Raw genomic sequence first — 21,043 nt, 5'->3', positions numbered from 1 at the left:
CAGTTGTGCCGTGATTCCGCTAACATGCAGAAGTAATAGCCGAGAATGAGGGGCTTAATACGGGCCCCTTAGGCACCATTAGACGCGCGCGTGCTGCCCCACCGGTCGCCCTAGTTTCGGCTTTCCCGCCTAGAGCGAGTTTCCCTGGCGGGACGTCTGCGAACTAGCCGTCGCTTTCTTTCCCCGACCTACGATCCCTCCGCTCTCTCCCAAGCGAGCGCTTTCCGCCGCGGTCGCTTTTGCTCGCGAGTGCGGGGGAAGCGTTTGGTGCGTGCGGCTGCGCCTTTGTTGTTCCTCGGGTCGTTCGTGGAAGTCTCGTGTGTATCGGTGCTGGTGCCTCGGACGAGCTCAGTGCGTGTCAGAGTTGTGCTTTCACTACCTACGGGCATCGTTCTGTGGATAACCTGTGTTTCAAATGAAGGCCAACGTGGATTACGGTTGTCTTTTTCGGATATGACCCTGAGACCCAAGTTCGTGCTGCTCCTGTTCTAGGAACAAAAACCTTCGGCCCTTCGCCTTTGTGTCTGCGACCGTAAGTCTGACGCTAGTAACGAAAATTTAGTGACGTCCGAGTTAGTGTCATACCAGAGTTGCTGAAATGCGAGATAAAATAGCCTTTGCCTTAGCGGTAATTGAAGAAAAAGAGCACGGGGCTGACCAGACGAGGTGCTGCACTTTGGACCGGGAGAAAACGCGTGGGCTCGCTGACTCGGCGCCGGAGGCCGGCTTCTAAAATTAGGCATGTATTTCTGATGCGGAACTCAGGCAGACGTGTCCACAATCTTCGGCCCCGGTCGGGATCTTAAAATAAGCACGGCGTTGCGGGGCACATATGCAGATTTGAGCACGATATTCTTTTTTCCCCTCGATTTTTTTCTGCGCGGTCTTCCTGACCGAATAATGATAAGACTCGATCCTGTCTTTGCTAAATAATCCAGCATCGAAATAGTGGAACCTTTATGCGTTCATTTATCACTAACAGGGAAGATACGGATAAAAAATGCGCATAATATGTACCGCGCGAGCTGACCCATCTACGCATTACATTCATGCACTATCTGTAGCCGGACGTGATTAAAGTGTGTGTATTTGCCCCGCACTTCAGTAAGTGTGAACATCAGTACAAAAGAAAATTTGGGCAGTTTATGCTCATCCAGAGGTACTTAATTTCCTAAACAAGTACGATGTTTTAATCTTCGCGTGCGTTCTGAAAAGCGAAACCAACTGCAATCTAACTGTTACCTCCCACTAGCTTTTTGCCCCGCATTTTCTGTTGATTTTACTCTGCCTTGCAGCAAGCCGATACGCATTCGCTATTACGCCCCCCTCAGTCTTTCTTTCTTTTTTTTTTCTTGGGTAACAGAATAAGACATATCACATTAGTTCAACACACGCTCCGGTACGACGCGCGAAGTTCAAACCGTCCGTACGGCTGTACGCATGTCTTGCTTCTCATTCGGGAGACTACGCGCGCATACCGGATGCCGCTCACATAACAATATCCGCGCAACAGAAGCCGGCGCTATGTGTTATGCAAATAGCTGCCGCGCGGCATATTTTCCCGCATGACATGCGTGCACTCGTAACTGCATCCCCACACCTCTCATTATGCTGCCGCGGCCGACGCAACGAACGCTGTGCGCCCGCTGCACGAGATCAAACCCGCGATAAACGCCCTGCCCTCATTTTCTGCGTCCATGAGACCCAACAGCGATCGGGGCAGCCAGCCAAACGAAGGCCGTCTCGATAGGTACACCCTTTAGCATCGGTTACGCTGGCTGTGCGCGGCGCATAGGCTTTCGTAGGAGGCAATATCTAAGAGAACATCGGAAAAGGCGAGGCTGCGTTCGCTGGCTTGCGTAATGCATATTTCTCTTTCAGATAACTCGGGGAAGTTGTCTGTTTGAAACGTATTGATTGAAACGACGCATGAAAGCCAGCATGAATGTTCTGTAGCAGCATTTACTTTCATTTTGATGGAATTAAATACACGAACCAACGAAGTTTCCGTTTTTTTTTTCTTTTTCATACGCCAGACTTATGATGCTGCTGTTGGTGCCTGCTATAACCTACTTATAAATACAAAAGTTCCATAACGAATGTATAGCAGCACTTCAGTTCGCGTAGAAATGTTTAATCTCAGGCCTTGGTTAAAAAATGTCACAATGGCTTAAAGAAATCTGGAGAATTTTTTTGACGTTGGACTGCATGCTTGCTTATGAATGTATAATGCTGGATATGTTAATTCATGGTTGTAAAGGGCACCTTATTGCCACTTAACATGCACAGCCTTGTTGCCTGTGCTACATGTACTTTGCCGACTGCGTTCTGTTGTACACTGGTGAGAGGGCGAATTCTTTGCACTCTTGCATTGCATTGCACTCTTTAAAATTCCTCACAATGCCATTGCTTCCAAAGCAGTTTGTTTTTACCAATCCCATAGGCCAGTGGTGAGAGAAGCACATTATGGAGTCGCGGGAAATCAACTCCTGCTGTTTATAAAATGTTAGCTGTGTTTAGTGAAAGGTTCCTTGGCTCTGATGCTTGCTAGTAATTTCTTCAATAAAGAGGATTGAAAAGAGAAAAGAAGGCATCAACTTGTACATTAAGTCCTTGCCATATGGCAGTGGTCCATCCAGCACCACAGATGTTGTAAACAGAGTGATTTCATCACGAAGTCCGCTGTGTTGCTATAGTTAGATGGAATATCAAGGCTAGTTTTTGTGGAAGTTGCAGAGTTGTCACTGATTAGTGCGCTACCTTTGCGTACCAATGCAGGTTACTGCTGATGGGGTTCGCCACAGAGCTTCAGGGTTGGAGCTCCCACGATGCACTTCTCTCCGTGCAAGATGCGGAGCTCAGGCTGCTGGAGAATATGCGTCGCTTCATTATGCACCGTGTTAAGTGTGACCGTGAATACTCCTTAGCCCTCAGTGCCCTGTGTGTTCAAACAGCCAAACAAGAACCCGGAGAAGAGCTTGCTGGCAGCCTGGTTGCGAAGGTGCGTCCTGGTGTCCATGCTCATAGCGCTGTTAAATTTTGAACTGAACTGAACGCTTGGAGACATGGTAACTGAAATTATATCTCAGCTCGATTTGTTTAGTTGCATCCGAGACTGATAGATGAGCCTGCTTTAATTAGCCCATGGGACTGTGCATTAAACTACAATTATTCTTCTGACCTGTACAGAGTTGGAATATTCCACATTCTTGCCAGCTTACAACCAGAGCAACTTCCCAGGAAAAAAAACTGTTGCCAAATGATCTAGTTTAGATTTTTATTAGTTGCCCTGCAGTACTGCTTCTTTTCTGTTGCCTTTGTGCAGTATGTGCAATTGAATTTTTAGTTTCACAGTTTTACTTACAAGGGATTTTCCTTCCCATGAAATAATCGTGCATCTATTCTTCCTGTTAAATAATTAAGACATCATTGGCCACTACAGATTTTGTTAATTTGTGGCTTGTACTGAGAATTAAATGACTACTTAATTCTAATCATTTATATCTTAACTTTTGATTGATAGTTTTTTCTTGTAGGGTGTTTTAGGTTTTAAATAGATTAATGAGATAAAATTAGTTAATTAAAATAAAATTAGTTAAATTAGTTAATAGATTAATGAGATAATTTCTCCAACCCACCTGGGTTATTTCTTGTGGGTGCTTTTAGTCCACCAAGCTTTTTTGTGGTTAGCGTGTGTCACTGATAAAAGTCTTGTCTGCAGCAGTAAACTAGCAGGTCAGTTAATTTATGTGGTAGCTGTGAACTGTATGCAGAAGGTTTTTCTGCACTCTTTTGCAGTACACACAGATAGGTTTAATGTGCTCCCGCTCTGGTTGCTTTTTTTCCCCTTTTTTACAATGGGACTAACGTTTTATGGGGACTATAGGTGGTGTAAGATTGCATTGGTAAAAAAGTTTTTGCGCTGCTAAGAATTGTTTACATGCAGCCGCCGTGACTGCAGGCTGGGTAAATTGTCCCAGAATGCTGTTGGTTGTGTGTAAGCTTTATGACAAGACTTGCTGCACGTAACAAAATAAAATGTGCTTCTTTCCAGGCATGGAATGCCATTGTGGACACAACAGAAACTGTTGGCCGGCTTTTTAAGCAGAATGCCGACCTAGTTGCCACTCACACGCTAGACAAGTTGAGCTGTCTCATTCTGGAAAAAAGGGCACTCAGGAAGGTGTACCAGGAAGAACATCAAAGAATTCATGGAGAGCTGACAAGGGTATGATTTCTGTTTCTAAGGGTTCTCGATGGGGGAGGGAGTACTTCTCAGACATTAACACATATACTAATACTCCAGTAACACAAACAGTTTTAACTGCTTTCAAACTATTTGTGGTTGTCTTGAATGGCAGTTAGGTGGTTACACAGCAATGTTATCTTTTGTGGGTTCTCAGTGATAAAACTCAGTTCAGCAAGTCCTGCTTGAATGTGCTAACTTGTATGGCAGTTCATGATCTCATTACATCAGTTGAACCAGCAGCATTTCTCACTGCCTTATGAGCTCAGCTTGCATGAAATATCGCTGTTGTGATTAGCACCGACCTAAATCTACAACTTTCACTAAGTCAGTGTGCATAGTGTACAATGCACAAAGCAACATAAAAAAAAAAACTTGCCCTTGTTCTGTAGCCAAATGCGCTGTTCAACCGTGGTGCACACAAATTACTATTTAGTGAAATAAGTGCCAAATGAATGCATAACATTGAATATAACAGAATACAAATGTAATTTCATTTAAAACAGACTGCACATGATGTAATCAGGAAATCAAGAGTTCGGACTGGGTTGTGCTAAAACTGCTTTGTAAAAATGCTTGGTTGCTATTGAGTTCAGTTGTAGTTTGAAAGCTGAACTGTCATTAAGTTGAATGGCAGTTGAAATTGCCTTTCTGACAGGGGTGTAAAATTGTTAGTGTGCTCATGCAGCCTCAGCAACTACCTGACATTGCCATCAAGAGTATCATAGTGTGGATGGAAACAATTTTTGAACTGAGACCGTGAAAAGCTGCTTCTAAAAAGCATGTTGCACGCCCAGCACAAGTGTCACTCTTGCATTTGCATTAGACCGACATGCTCAGGTGAATCCCCTGAGTAGAGTTAATCTCAGTCAATCAATTACTCATTATTATCCACCTCAGCACCACCTTACAGCTACAGATAAAAACTATAGAGCTTTTGCTTAATATTCGCAGTTCAAGAAAAATATCCTGGTTTTGGAAAGTTCTTGGGTTTTATCCTCAGATGAGGACACATTTTTCAAGTGTGAAGATTCTGAGAAAGCTGAACAGCTTTCTTTTGTGCTCATATTATTGCACTTAGGTGGACTCTAGTGAGTAATTAGTCCAGTGATCGCATTACTGTGTGGGGTCATAAAATCATGAGCTCAAGACTACACAGGTTATTGAAATTGCATGGCACACATATAATTTTTTTTTTTTTCCCCTGCAATAGCTCAGAGACGCTGTGCTCAAGAGTACCTCGGAGTACGAGAAATGCATAGAAAACGCTGCGGCTGCTAAGGAAAAGTATGAGGACCAGTTCATGAAAGGTAATCACAAGATTCGAACTTTGTAATTAGGGGCCTAGCATTCACAGAAAGTGCAGATGCTCACTCACCACAGTGACATTGCTTCCAGGTCGAGGAAACAAAAAGGTGGAAGAGGCGAAAGAGCGTTACGTCAAGGCAACTAGGAAATTGCACCAAGCCCACAATGACTACATCCTCCTTCTCAATGAAGCCATGAACTACGAGCACCACCTGAGGACTACGCTTCTGCCAGGCCTGCTGGAATACCAACAAACAGTGCAACAGGAGGCGGTGGACTGCTGGTACAATTCTCTCTTTTTGGCGTTGCAAATAAGTTACGGACTGACCTGACGTATCCACTGCCACTTTAGCCAGGCCTCAGATGTCCAGACTACTGTAACATTACAGAAATTTCGGAATCTTTCTGGAGAGTTTATTCGTTTTTGTTGGTTGGTTTGTCAGACTGTGCTACCAATCTGGGGTTTGTTAACTGATTTATTTCTGAATTTTCATCTTGCTTGGTTAAGCCGAAAGAAAATTCCCTCCATTTACTTTATCCTTATTTTTTAATTGAATACATGCCTTACAGTACTTGAAATTCATTTTGGGGTGCTGCATATACACTGCAGTGTGCTGAAGAAGTCGAGAGTGAATTAGGTATTGGCGAGCGCAAAAATTGTATAGACAAAGGTTGTTGTTCTTAAGGACCATTATGAAAGAAATGAGAGCAATTCCTGTCTTGAGACTTGTGCTCATGTTTTTCAATGCACTAAGTTTTTTTTGCTGTAATCAATTTAAATTAGTGATGGAATGATGACGTAGCACCATTTTTATCAGCAAGTCTGCAACAACCTGGCTCAGAAAATATTTCAGTACGGAAAAAATTACTACTTGTCATTCAAAACTTTCTTTCGTCATGTTGGTTCTGCGGGTGATGTGAAAGTCATGTGTGACAGACACTGACAAAAACACTTCGTGGGCTGACGAAACTGTTTTGCAGAAAACATGAAACGATGAAACTATGAGTACCACACAGACTAGCATTCATATATGCAATTTTTTAAAACTATTTGGTCCCTAGGCTTCAGCAGCATCATGTGACTGAAACACGTAGATAGTTTGCTGTTTTCATAGGAAGCCTCTAATAGGAAAATGCACATGTGTTGCAACAGTATTCTAATGACAAAATGAGAGGCTATGTGCGGGTTGAATTGATGTGAGATAGAACACTCTCGGTGTGAAGCAAGTTTACCCTGAAGTGCTATGCAGAAGTAAAACCAAATTTGGTTCTTGTGCATGAACTCCCCTGACACTCCTTTGATACTGCTTGTGCATGTAATTTCGGGCAGTCCTGTGTTTAGTCAGAAGAAGAAAATACGGATACATTTGTAGGCTGTGGGAACTGAGTTTTAGGTTTGTGTGACTAAAGTTTATTTTGTAATTATGTTTACTGTATGTCATCCAATATAAAGCTGATGGTAACACTCAGACTTTCTTTGCTGGCTGCTTTCATATAGGACTACCGGTAAGACACCAAATATTCGTGTTCACCTCTGTTGCTTTCTTACCACTGTCTTCAGCGATGACTAATTCATGGCTCATATCTGCAGGCAAACAGTCGTGAGGGACTTCTCGCATCGTACAAATTTTTGTTCGGAGCCATTCCAAGCACTCCAGAAAAGTGTCATGGAAAGCATAGAGCAAGTGAACAGCGACAAAGAGTATGAGGACTTTGTTGAAAGATACAAGTGAGTTGTTGTTTTTGATTACTATATTGTTAGTCTGCATGTATTGAAAATTATGCTTACAGTACACTCTGTTTTGTTGATTACATGCATTTTTTTCCAACCTAAAAGCATATTTTCAAGTCCATTTCTTTGCATACTGAGAGGTCAAGACAGTCACTTGATTTAGGCATGCAGAACATGACATTAGCCATGAAAAATGAATTAAAACTTTCTGTTCGAATGACTGCATTGAACTTCAGTAGACATATTTCTGCAGCAATACTTTCAGGCCCCTCCTCTTGTATTGTTCTCACCTTATTCGAAAATTTTTATTGTTGCATTGAAAACAATTACATAAACAGAAAAAAAGTTCCAAAATTCAATTTTTTTGCCTTTTAAAGAGGGGAAAAAAATGTGCTACCATTGGCTATGGTAGCGATTCAGTGCATACCCTCCCATTGACAATGGGATGTGCCCCAGCTCACCAAAAATTTCTTTAGACACTAGTCTGCACGTAGTCTATAGGTATAGTCTCTGGACTGGTAATATATTTTTGTGATGGATGAAGCTAGTGGAGTGGAGCGTGGGCATTGTATACCTGTCAATGACATATTGAGGTACGAGCAATCTTTGCGAAGCTCTTGTACTTTACAGTGTGACCAAGATTCGGTTTGTGTACTGTACAAACTGTGTACAATGTATCCATTTCCAGGTCTAAACCAATTCCCCCTATTGACTTCCATTACGATGAGTCTCTGCTGAACAACTACTCTGGTAAACTGAAGCCAGAACAGATTGCAGTCGACGAATTTACGATTGACTCTGTGAGAGAAAGGTGAGCGAACACAGTGACAGTTTGGAGCCATGCATGCTATTACATTGAAATGAACTGAGCTGAAAACAGAAAAAAAAAAAACTTTCGCAGCCCATGAAGTCAATGCATAGCTAAATGAGCCCCTCATAGTGAATGTTCAACTCAGCATCTGCACTTACGGGTACACTCATAAAGTCGCCAAGTAAATTTATCTTCCCGAATGAAACTATTTGTTCGCCACAAAAGAATTTTCCTGAGCACTCAAAAGGGTTCAAGTTTGACTCGTAGAGGCATAGCATTCCTTGGATTGCATGGAGTGAATTTAGTGAAACTTAAATGAACTGCCTAGCGACAATCAAAATTTGACCATGTGAATGGTTGTCATCGGCGTTTACAGCTTTGACAATGGCCTTATGGTGCTAATTAAAGATCTATTTGGCAGCATCATTGCTTCAATGAACCTGTGCCTCTGCTCGTGGTTTCTCCCAGGATGGCATCTGTTCCGTGATGTCAGGTTGAAAGCTTAATGATTAGAAACCTCGAGATGTGCGAATATTCTTGCTGATGTGCATTGATCTTGGTAGTGCATGTCCCGTAACCCTGTAACCAGCAGCATAAAAATTTGGATTTATTTTTCTTTTTTGATGTTATGTGTTGATGCCCATTGAGCCAGCATTTGTATTTGGCTTTTCCTGTGCTCTTGCAGGATCACTGAGTTGCAGGCAAAAGTTGCCCACGTCCAGGCTGTGATCTTGGAGAAAGAGACACAGCTAGCACAGTTTCAAGTGGATGTATCTGAAATAAAGACAACCCCTGATCTGGGATCAGCGTAAGTTATGGTGATGATTATCGTCGTGCGGTTATAAAGGCAAAATTTCTTGTTAGCAGTCATTAAAATAACTCCCGCTTACTAATTTGATGCAAGCTTGTAGCCAATCATTGTTCTCTGCAAAAAGGGACCCTGTATTCTTGAGAAAAGGAACAATGGAACTATAAGAATTTTAATGAGATTGTAATAAAATTATCCAAGGCTAACGAGAAAGAGAGAAAATAGTTTAAGGTAGAGCAGGAGAGAAGAGGTAGACAACGTGGTAAAGGTTAGCTTGAATCACAGGTGCTGTCTGCCATGTTAAGCCCAGCAATTGCCCAGTTAACAAATGACGAGAACTATCAGGACTAAAATTATTTCTCTATTTTAGGGATTTTTTTTTTCACTGGTTTAGATTGACAAGGTAACTCAGATGCCTCCGTCTGCCACTCATCTGCAGAGCCATGGTGAAGAAGAGAGCTGTGGACATAATCAAAAGGGAGCGCGATGAGGCCAAGTGCCAAGAAGAGCGGTTCAACAGCCAACTGCAGCTGCTTGTGCAGGCCCTTTCACTGATGGGAAACGAAGTTCCCAGGGCCCTGGACCTGGACCTGGATGTCACTCTTAATGGCGAACAAGTACGTTCTCCTTGAGAGATAATAATCATGACAGTTGCCTGTCATGGCTGCGGGCTTAGTGCATGTCGTGTACAGTGCCATTTTCATATCTGATTCGAGTCCATGTTGTTACCATGTTCTTACTAGAGTTGCCTACTTGAAGATAACATTTGTGACTGTGTGCTCTTACGCTGTGTCCCATGCAGAGGCTTACCAGAAATTCTTTGCACATAAGAACTAGTACAGATGTGTCAGCTCTTGGGAGAAGAAAAGGGCAGTTTCTATTGGGGGTTTGCCATGTATTGGTGATGGGAGGCACAGCCTAGATGAAGGCTCAGCTTTTTTCTTCTCAGCCTCTCTCTGTTTTTTTATGCTGCTTAACTTTTACTATTAGTAAGTGTTGAAAGTATCAAATGTGTATAACGTGTGCACCTGAAAGCAACTGTGTATAATGAAATTTGGCCTGGTGTGAGCTTCTGAAGCACCCAAGTCTTCAATACACAGGTAAAGTTCATGTGCGCATGCTTTGTTGCAATGCACTCCCATAACAGTGCTGTCAAGGAGAGTTGCAGCCCAGCGCCGGCCAGTGACAGGCACGCTTAAAAAGCCAAAGCAGTTCTGTTCTGCGCAAACTGCTGCACAGTCTTAACAAAGCTTATGAGTGGAGAATCCCGAGAACAGTGTCAGAAATTTAATGGCTATCTCTTGCACCACATTCACACAGTTTCAGCTGTTGATGCTTTTGCTCTGCCATTTAATTTCAGAGCAGCAAGGGGGAAGAAATAATGGACTTCACGACCATCAGCAAGATTGCAGCGAGGCATTTTGTGGACCGGATTAAGAGCCCCTTCCTCCGGAAGCAGGTACACGGAATTCAATTTCTGTTCTGCTGTGCCTGCCCTTGTGCTTCCCTTTTTATGCTGCATGGTAGATGGTATGTAGTGAAATGCATGGCTCTATGTAGTCACCTTTATTTGCACATGCTTCAGATAGATAGCCAGGCTTGAACTCAGATGTTGTGAACCTAACTGTTGGCAACACAGATTTTTAAATTTGTTGTCAAAGCCGCTGAGCCTGAGTTCGATTTTTCAATGTCACTTTGCGCGAGCTATAAAAATGGGCTATTCTCATTACACACGCTCACGTCTATACCTGCCAGTGTTTATAGAAATTTGCCGCACTTGCTGTATGCTGATCGCAACATTCCAATGTGGACTGTCACTTCTTGGCTGTACAAAAGAACATCGTCACACTGAAAAGAATACTGAACATTTGGAGACCATTCCGCTAGAAAGAGAAACTGTACTTAAGCAAAGTGATGTTGTTTAACCGCAGTCTATGAAAAACGAGGACATAACAAGTTGTGCAAGTGTATCGTGCATATACTGCTGGCAGCAAAAATTTATGAGCTACCAGGTGACATGGATAAACATAATTTCCTGAGAGCATCATCATATAGCCTGGAGTCAAGGCATCCACTCTGTTAGTTGTTAACATGAGTATAAGCCATGTAGTTAAATTCTAGGCTGCACCCCTAGATTGCACAAGAGCTCTTTCTCGCCTCCTGTGGTTCCTAAAGCACCTCATTGTGCACGAGTGGAAAGCAAGTGCTGTTGCCAAAGTGTCCAGTGTATTCATGCCAGGCCAACCGCCCCCAGCACTCCAAGGACTCCGAGGAATGCATCACCACCTCCAATAACATCTCCGAAGAGACTAACAACACCCACCAACTCCGGCCCTACAGCCGCGTAAGTGTCGTGACAGCCTCCCTGCATGCTTCTCTGCCTGTGCACTTTCACTGCCGAACAGCATTGTCTTGTTTGTGTGTGGAGCAGCATTTCTCTTTTTAAAGGGACACTGAGGAGAAATTGAAGTTGGCTTGTATCGACAGAATACCAGCTCCTGATTACAAAAACGCCACTCATACTGACAACAAAGCTCTTGTAATGTAGAAAAGAGCAAGAACCAAAATACAGGTATCGCCGCCACAGGCCAAACTCGCAAGTACAAGCGTGATGAGATCATAGAACAAAACAGTGTTGCTAGAACGAATGGTTCTAGCAACACCAGGAACCGAGAAGCCACAAATCCCTGAGGCGCCGCCAGATGGCGCCACGTGCCCGGCAGCTACGCGCGTTCCTGAAGCATCGGGACCAATCAGCGCCTGTTTTCCGGTGGTAGGCGGGCTCCCGGTATTCCGCTAGCGGTAACAAGGTACACGGTATGCTAAAGGTGAACTTTGCGAGAACTTCGTTGAAGACTTCGAGAACGAGATCCATCGTAACGCTGGCAAAACGCCAGTGCAAACGTAAACGAAGCGACTGTAGCGACGGCCGCAATAGCAGATAGATGCCTTCAACGTGCGGCCGGCGGTAGCTCTCTTTTCGGCTGCTGCTGGGCCGCTATGCTGGCGCCAGAAATCACGGAGTCTGCGGTACGTCATGGCACGTCATGTTTCTCGTCACTTAGTCCTGTGTCGTCATAGGAGAATCCCAAGTTTGAATCAGAGTGGTGGGAAAAACTTTTTCAACTTCGAATCCAAATTTCTTGGAAATAAATGAATCTTTCGCTGCCGGCCAAGTGGCAACAAAGCCATGAAATGCCGAACTATCGGATTTTGCTATAAAAAAAATATCAATAGTGCTCTCCTCACTGTCCCTTTAATTTCAAGAGGGTCGTTTCAATGCTGTTGCACTCCAGAAACTAATCACAATTTGTTTTGTCAGGTAGGCTGCCATTTGTCAATCTGCATGAGCCATGAGATACTCCTGTCACCTCTCTCTCATTGTTCTGTTAATCTCTTGCCATTTATTGTGGCTTCCATTGTGTGTAGACAGGGTTGGTTGGGCCATTGAGAATAAGGTGCCTCTATTGGCCAGTTTTCGTACTTGAAGGAAAAAGAGAATGAATTCACGTGTGCATAAAAGAAAAGGCAGTAAATATTGCACAATGAATATTGAACATGTGATGGCATATGATTAGAAGAGCAGAGGAATGCTGCATGTACTGCACTAGGTACTTTCCAGCATCATCAGTTATGTCGAGAACAGTAAGAAGGCCTTAGTGATAAATTAAACAAGTGGCAGCTTTCAGCAAAGGGCGCTTTAGGGCATGTTCCATGACAGTGTTTGCTCTGAAAACTGTGTTCTGGCTCTGGTTGGACACCAATGGTAGCTTCGTACAGTTACATGAAGGAGAGGAAAAAGGAGATACCATATAGGGGAAATGTGGAGCCTTGTGTGCATTGTTTTTGCTTTCTTTGTTACCAAGGTGTTTAGATTCCTTTCCTCAGCAGTGATCTCAGGGCAGTTTTTGAACTATTATTGGAAAGCATGCTATTTAAAGTTTTGTTGTTTGGTCTCCCTTATGCTTGCTGTAGTTAAGATCACGGCTCATTCATGCTATCTCTCAGTGCCCATTTTGGATTGTGACAGAACATCTTATGTTGTGACACATTATAAGTATTGCACATTAATATCACTTTGCTGTTGCCTTCATTATTGCAAGGTCTGCCAATGCTTTCTTTTTTTCTTTTTTGATGAAATACAGATGACTGTCAATCCAAACATCTCGCTGCAAGACGAAGACTGGTTCCACGGTGTGCTACCGAGGGAAGAAGTCGTCCGACTGCTTGTCAATGACGGTGACTACCTCGTGCGAGAGACGATACGAAACGAAACAAAGCAAGTGGTGCTGTCAGTGTGCTGGCAGGGTCACAAGCATTTCATTGTGCAAACTACACCTGACGTGAGCAATATTTTACGTTTCTATTTTTGCATGCTTGCAACTATGGGCTCTTAAAGGAACCTAAAATGCATCACATACTGCTGCCAACGTAAACACCATGTATTTGGTGAAGTTGCAGTACCTCAGAACATGGATTACAGAATTAGAAAAGTAATGATTAAACAATCAGAAGCGTAAATCAAGGGCTTAACTGTGTTTACTGAAAATTAGATTTCTAGAGAGAAAGTGCACGTGTGCAAGAACTTCAACCGTAGTAGTACTTGTATAAAACATTTAATAAGCTAAAAATTACTGGCAGAGCATATTGACTGCCTGGGTGACCAGTTGACGTTATTCCTCCCATTACAGCGACAATCCAGTTGAGCCACGTGGTGATATAAAGGGAGGGGGTAAGGGGGTAGGAACGTGACAGCTGAGCAGTCTGGCAGTAGAAGAGGTAATACTAGGTCAGATCTACACAGGCAGAGAGGCTGTTCGGACAGGAAGGGCAGATCAGTAGCGATAGAGAAATAGGTAGGAGGGCCTAATGAGTTCATTCATTTATGAGCTGCTGTTATTTGCTTTCTAGTTCACTTGATTTTGCAATTTGTTTCCCATACGTCACAATAGTAGATGGAGTAATCTCAGAACGGCGGTCATCATATATGTGCACATGTGATCTGCAGCTGTATCCCCAAGCAATGTTAGACTTTTGTGGTGCCTAGGCATCAGCATCATTATCTTGAATGTATTGGAATGTAATAGCACTAACTGAGAATGTTTCTAAGCGATCATGAAATGTCACTTGTTACTGAAAATCTGTTTACCTCTTTTCGTGCAGGGAAAATATAGGTTTGAAGGGCCGGCCTTCAGCACAGTGCAAGAGCTGATAGTGTATCAGCATCACCTAGGACATCCAGTGACGAGCAAGTCAGGGGCAATACTGCAAACGCCCATCTTCAGGGAGCGATGGGAACTGAACAACGATGATGTCGAGCTCGTTGAGAAAATTGGAAGAGTGAGTTAATATGCAGTGTATCGCTTGTGCAGTAAGAGTTAAACAACACTCCTTCTCAACTTGATTTCAGGCTATTGGTTTGAATGATGGTGGTGAAATAATTGTTTTTCTGCACACCCACACCTTGGAATTTTGATGCGAACTACGAATGTAGTTTAGCTTAGAGGGGGGACACTGGTCTTGAAAAAAAAATTTTTATTAATGAAGTCACAGTTACGAAACTTTCAGGGCACATGTATTTTTGTGCGCTGATTCTAGATATGACATTTAATTTCATGTAAAACAATTCCTTCAGCCCTTATGCACTTCTTATGCAAGTATTTTGCGAAGCGTTTTGAAGAAAATTTGCTGCGGGAAGCTCGCTGAAATGTATGCCACTGGGTTCTCTCGACACCAAGGAATGCAATAAGGGTAGAATTATCATCCTGGCCATCATAGAACTTGAGTAATAGGATACTGAAGCTGCCACTTCAGAAACAGGATTACACACTTTCCTTCTATTTCTGAAGCGACAACTTCAAAACTCTATAACTTAAGTTCTATGATCGGCAGGAAGACAATTTTACCCTTATTGTATTCCTTGGTGTCGAGAGAACCCAATGGCATACATTTCAGCGAGTTTCCCGCAGCAAATTTTCTTCAAAACTCTTCGCAAAATACTTGCATAAGAAGTGCGTAAGTACTCAAGGAATTGTTTTACATGAAATTAAATGTCATATCTAGAATCAGCACACAAAAATACATGTGCCCTGAAAAATTTCATAACTATGACTAAATTAATAAAATTTTCTTTTCAAGACCAGTGTCCCCCCTTAATGGAGAGGACGAAAATAGGACAGACCAATTTTTCTCGTCATTCTGCATTAAGGATGGCTACTGTTCGTATAACTGCTTGCACAAAATGAGAGAAGCTTTCCAATTTGCAGATGTCAAAAGCATTTTGCAGTTATTTAAACTGAGAATAAATAATTTCAATTTTGTGCTTCTAAAAGCATGACAGATTGGAAGTCAAAGGTAGCATGCAGGATTAGATAAAGCTAGAGAGACTTTTCTTCACTTACGTTTTTTTTGCTTCACAGGGCAACTTTGGAGATGTGTACAGGGCGCTTCTGCACCCACAAAGGCTAGATGTGGCCGTGAAGACCTGCCGTGTCAATTTGCCTGATGAACACAAGAAGAAATTTCTCCAGGAGGGACGAATCTTGAAGCAGTATGACCACCCAAACATAGTCAAGTTCATTGGAATCTGTGTTCAGAAGCAGCCCATCATGATTGTCATGGAACTGGTACCAGGTACTACCGTTGTCCTTCTACTTGTACCGTCCATCCCTTGTAACAGGATGCTACAGAATCCAAAAGGAAGCAAGTACAAACCAGAGGCAAACATAATCTGAAAAAATATCCAAGAATTAAAATGATAGAGAGCAACGCAGTTTTTGTTGCTCTCCAATAGAAGAATAGACGACACTGCTGTGGCCAAATGGTGTGAAGCACAGTGAAATGGCTAGACTGTGGCAATGAACTCAAGAAATGCCTCTTAAAATGATGAACTCGGCCGCTAGCGCTAAAAAAAACTGGTTCTTATCCCATTCAGACATCAGTTGGTGTGGGCATGACTGCTGTTGCTATGTACAGGGTCCATCAAAAGTTCCAAGGCCACAGGGTTTGCTTTTGAACAGCATAGTCGGGCTGTTGAGATACCCTCGAAGCTCAAAATATCTGTAGAGAATAGAAGGAGGATCGTTGTACCATCTGAGAACCTCGATAGCTCTATCGGAATCTTAAGTGCCAGGATATACCGATGAAAAGCGGACCATGTGGCCTGGGAACTTTTGATGGAACCTGTACAGTACATCTGTGTGCTTTGTAAAGGTCTTAAATGCTTCAGAGATGCTTCAATGACAAGATAAAACAGCAATGTTCTTTCCACATTTTCTTTTCTTACAGCATTTTAATTCATTTTATGTTGGAGCCCTTTTTATGCACTTTTAACTCATTTCGAACATCGAATACCAGGTGTTCCCATTTTTACTTTACCCGCAGCCCTTATCATCACCTGTTCTGTTTCCAGGTGGATCTCTGCTGGCCTTCCTTAGAAACCAAGGACCAAAACTGAGTCCAAAGGAACTGCTGAATATGTGCACGGATGCAGCTGCTGGAATGGCTTATCTCGAAAGCAAAAACTGCATACACAGGTAAAGTGAGCCTCGCGTTACATTTGGGTGAGGATGTTTTGTCAGCTGAGAGCGTGCAGTACTAGGTTGTTACCGTACATATAGGGCAGCCTGCAAGTGTTTTTGCACCCGTGTACCTTCCTCTTTTTTTCGTTTCTTTTTTAAGCCCATTCATGTGCAGGGTAAGGAATTGAGAGAAACCGATTCTATGAAGCATCAAGTAGCTTCATTGCCGTGTAAAAACACAAAGCCTACTAGGTAAAGGGAGCAGACCACCACCTCTATCAGAATAAAAATTCCCATTCCCATTTATTCAATCAAACACTTCAGCTGTGACTGAGCAGCTATGTATGCAACTGGATTGTTTGTCTACAGCCATATTTTTGCATTTGTTCATGTACCTGAAACATTTGCATTGCCACCCGATTAAGGATGGTTCTGTGTTGTTACCTCGGCTCAGCTACCGAGCTGGACGGCCTGGGTTCAGTCCCAGCCATGATGGCAGCAGCGTTTCGATGGAGGCGAAATGCAAAAGGCGCCTCCTGTGTGCTGTGCAGTGTCAGTACAAGAATTCCAGGAAGTCTAGATTAATCCAATGTTCTCCACTATGGCGTCCCTCATAGTCCGTGTGTCGCTTCAGGATGTTGAACCTCAAGATTTTAATTCATGGCATTAACATAATCCCAGTTTCCAGAGCAAAGTTTTTAAAAGGTGACATTCTACCGAAGTTCTTTCTTATATGTTGAACATAGTTTGAAGTGCTTTCACGCATTGGATGGTCTTGATTGTTGCAGCAGCGTCTCATGCAGAAAATGACCGTTTTCTTGCGCAGAGACTTAGCTGCCAGGAATTGTCTGGTAGGCAAGGACAATGTTGTAAAGATATCGGACTTTGGCATGTCACGAGAAGAAGAGGAGTACATTGTGTCGGACGGCATGAAACAGATACCCATAAAATGGACAGCACCTGAGGCCCTTAATTTTGGTGAGTGCACGTCTGTCTCGCTTGCATTTGTGGAGTACAGAACTTTACAAGAGCACCGCAGAAGCGCTTTTGTTGAATTAATCTTGCAAAGTGCTTGCATGGTTAGTTTGCTATCAGCAGAGTAGAGCCAACACTGAAGATATATTTTGGCAAGCATTTTTCAGATAAACTAGTTCCAAGTTCCCCTCTGAAAGGCTTTAAAAACAAAGATCTAGCAGAAGACAAACCGTGGATGTGCTTGGCATTGCACTCTTTGCCTTCTGGTTCACCTTTGGTAATTTCACATACGATGCATCAATAGCTACGGTATCGTGTTATTGTATTCCACACTGAACAGCAAACCCTGAAAAATGTATGAACTGCAAAACTAACAATTTGATGTGCTATCTAGAAGAGTGCGGTGAGGGGCTAGTTGGTATGACATTATGAGAACAAAAATTACTGCGCAAAAGGACCGGTCCTTTTGCGGTCCTTGTCCGGTCCTTTTGCGCAGTAATTTTTGTTCTCATGATGTGCTATAGTTTCAGGTTCTGTCCCATATTTTTACAACTGTTTTCTGTGAAGTACCATGTAATGACAGCGCCCGTCCTGTCCGTCTTTATGTGTGTTTTGTGTTGAATTTAGCGCTGTTTTTACTTTCCTTTATTTACCATGTAAATTAGGTTGCATTTTCAAAACAACGCCGTGTAGGAGACCTCGGGATATGGGACTGTGCTTTCCCTCTGAATCTGTCACCTCCCCCCCCTTTTTAATACTGAACCTAATAGAAAGCTCTTGCTTTCAAATTAAAGTTGCACTGTGGTGAAAACCAATTCACGCAGCAAGCTATAAACAAATACAAGAGTTACGTCCTTCTGAACTTTGAATCTAAGAGGTCTTTCTTGGTTTCTCATGGATAGGAAAATATACATCGGTCTGTGATGTTTGGAGCTATGGCATCCTGGCCTGGGAAATCTATTCACTTGGCGCTTCTCCCTACTGTGGCATGTCTAACAGTCGAGCAAGGGAACTGATAGACACAGGTGAGTTGGAAGAGTTTCCCAAAACGCCTCTGAACTTGAAATGCTGAGCCCACATTCTGCAGGCTTTAAGGAGCGATGCTCATAAGCCGAGGTGGCCTTCACAAATCTTTCTGCCACCAACAAGATGGTTCTAAATGTTTCTTGTAGAACGTAAACATAGTGTGCAGGTTTTTGAGCCACATAGGAACCAATCTTAATACAGAAATTCTTGAATTCTTTAACATTCACTAAAGTGCAGTTACCTAAAACGAATCTAACCTGTCTACTCATACTCAACATCTCTTCGAGATCTAATAACAGTATGGCAATGAGGTATAGCATGTAATGGGGCAAATCTCTTTGCGTAACCAAACCGTAGCTAAACCTGGTGCTTAACAGGATCTCACAAGTGAGCAAATTAAGCAGCATGTTTTTATATGCTTAGCATGTATAGGGCCAACCAACTCTACACATTTCCGGTGTCTGCTGTCAATATCTGGTGTAGCCTTGACGAAAAAGAGGGAGGCTGAGATGGGAGAGAATGAAAGCACAAAAGGCTGTAAGGAAGGAGATGAAAGAATGTGCGCAAGCTGTCAGTCTGCTGTTGAGGCACTTCAGGCAATGCTCTCTGTAGTGCAGTGCACACCTGGCAGCACGATGAAGCAGCTGTGAAGCATTCAAGAAACTCTGTAGTGTGAAGTACATCTCTCAAGTCTCTTGATGCCTGCCTGCAGTTTCTTTTACAAATATAGCTCCCAAAGGTCCGACAAATGCCAACCTTTCATACCTGTGTCTATTTAATGAGTGTGGTGCCAGATTTTTTCTGCACTGGAGACAGTTTTGCAGACACAAAAATTTGTTCCATGACTATGCCGCTTTGCAGCTGAGTTTAGAGGACGTTAAATATGTATACGCTTGGTGAACTGCAGTATCAATCATAGCTCAAGTGAACCTTCAGAATGTAAAAATTCATTGACTTTCGATTGGGAGCCAAAGGAGTTATTAGTAACTTAAGCGCTTCCCATCACATTAAACTACTTGTTTGGGTGGAAATTGCCCACTGATGTCACACAGATAAAAAGAAAAGTAGTTTTTTGGTCCCTTCAACTAAAGAACTCAATGACAGCTATCTCATACTTAGCTCGTGACAATGGTCAGATATGACTTGTATGACTGAAGCTCACTAGACAAGATTCTCTTTTTCCAGTAGGATTCTTTTGTGATGTATTCTGGGAATAGTAAAAGCACTTTGCTTTTGAAAAAGGAACTAACATGCAAGTCTGCCTTTGTCGACTTTCAGGGTACCGGTTACCAGCACCCGAGAAGGTACCAGACACAGTGTACCAGCTCATGCTTAGGTGTTGGGAGTACAACCCCGACAAGAGGCCTACGTTCCAGGAAATCCATCAAACTCTGGTCAATATTGGCAAGCTCATATAATGACAGAGAGGACAGTCTACTGGAACATGTAAACATTTATTTCGCACACACAGTGGCTGTTCAAATTGTCACCAGTGTTCTGCTGTTGCTTCGGCAGACAGTTACGCGCTTGAGGAAGAAATGCTTGTGTGTGTTGAATTGTCTCATGTTTGGCAGCAGCAGTTGTGTAAATACAGTTATTAAATATTTAAGTGTTTGTCGCAGTTCAAGAAAATACGTGTTACGAACAAATGGTGTTGTGAAATACATGTTTTAACAGCGTACCTTTTTTTTCCTTTCATAGAAACAACAGCAAATAAGGTAGTTTATATAGGTAGTTCTTCGGAGCTCAGCCAGTGCTATTTATTTTGTGCCATATTTTTCTTCCTTCTTTCAAGTAATAATAACTTTATAAGTAATACAAAAAAACTGAAAGGCATACAAGTGGCTTTTAATAAGTGTACATGGTGTAAACAGACTCGAAATGGTTGTATCAGAAACCAAACACCAATAACTGTTTCTGAACATACAAGATTAAAAAAAAAAGTATGAAATAAAGTATCCTACAATCTGCACAACTGTGTGACAAGTGATCTTTCCACAGTTTCCAGTGTCTGTGCCTGTACAAGACTAGAACAGCAAAAGCACATGGTACATTTTGCACACAAACACACACACGTTTCTAACACTTCCAGTGAATTCTATTTACATCAATACGTTGTTGCACACAACAAAAACCGAGACTGAACTCCGGTGGATGTGTGGGTACTAAACGAGACAACCAGGACACTTCACAAATGGAATGTCACTAGTTCTAGAACTGCTGTCTAACTGTGTGGAACTTATCTGGTGACAGTTTTGGCTGAGTCTATGGTAGGTGATACACTGACTGCTCGTTATGAAGTTAGTGATTAACGGAAAGTTGGGAGTGAAAGAAAAAAGAAAAAAAAAACTCTTTAATCTTTGTTTTTCTGACTGATGACACGCCTACTTAACAACCTTCAGGATTCTGTCATGGGAAGAAATTAAACACTGGCTGAATGGGCAAACTCTGCACCTCCAAATGCTGTTTGTATCAACCATCACAACAGAGTTTTGCAAACAAAACTGATCAGTAGCCATTGCTTGTTTCCCCGATGGTGCTAGAACTGTGCTTTCTGAAGGTAAACACCCAAGTAATAAACGAACATTAGTGTAACCATCTTTATAACAAAACAAAC

The 21,043-nt window shown here is 42.6% G+C and overlaps 1 protein-coding gene across 3 annotated transcripts; it reads left to right on the top strand.

The window, feature by feature from the left end:
- Positions 1-222: 222 nt before the first annotated feature.
- On the top strand, positions 223-20,848 carry FER (tyrosine-protein kinase Fer). Of its 3 annotated transcripts, none has more exons than XM_089548073.1 (18): positions 223-532; positions 2,779-3,001; positions 4,055-4,228; positions 5,460-5,556; positions 5,645-5,837; positions 7,146-7,283; positions 7,975-8,097; positions 8,783-8,905; positions 9,345-9,522; positions 10,266-10,364; positions 11,145-11,249; positions 13,051-13,248; positions 14,069-14,245; positions 15,325-15,538; positions 16,317-16,440; positions 17,252-17,403; positions 18,303-18,425; positions 19,705-20,848. In XM_089548073.1, exons 2-18 carry the CDS (start codon positions 2,789-2,791, stop codon positions 19,842-19,844), a joined length of 2,571 nt encoding a protein of 856 aa, XP_089404199.1. In that variant the 5' UTR covers positions 223-532; positions 2,779-2,788; the 3' UTR covers positions 19,845-20,848. The 3 variants fall into 3 exon arrangements, with proteins under 3 accessions (XP_089404199.1, XP_089404200.1, XP_089404198.1); XM_089548074.1 differs by having other exon boundaries at positions 5,630-5,837; positions 11,160-11,249; XM_089548072.1 differs by having other exon boundaries at positions 5,630-5,837.
- The last annotated feature ends 195 nt before the right edge of the window (positions 20,849-21,043 follow it).

This window comes from Amblyomma mixtum, chromosome 6 (genome assembly GCF_055824585.1).
Source record: "Amblyomma mixtum isolate Tamu chromosome 6, ASM5582458v1, whole genome shotgun sequence".
Taxonomy (NCBI): Eukaryota; Metazoa; Arthropoda; class Arachnida; order Ixodida; family Ixodidae; genus Amblyomma; species Amblyomma mixtum.
Note: the sequence above shows the minus strand (reverse complement) of the source record. Positions and strands in the feature narration are given on the sequence as shown.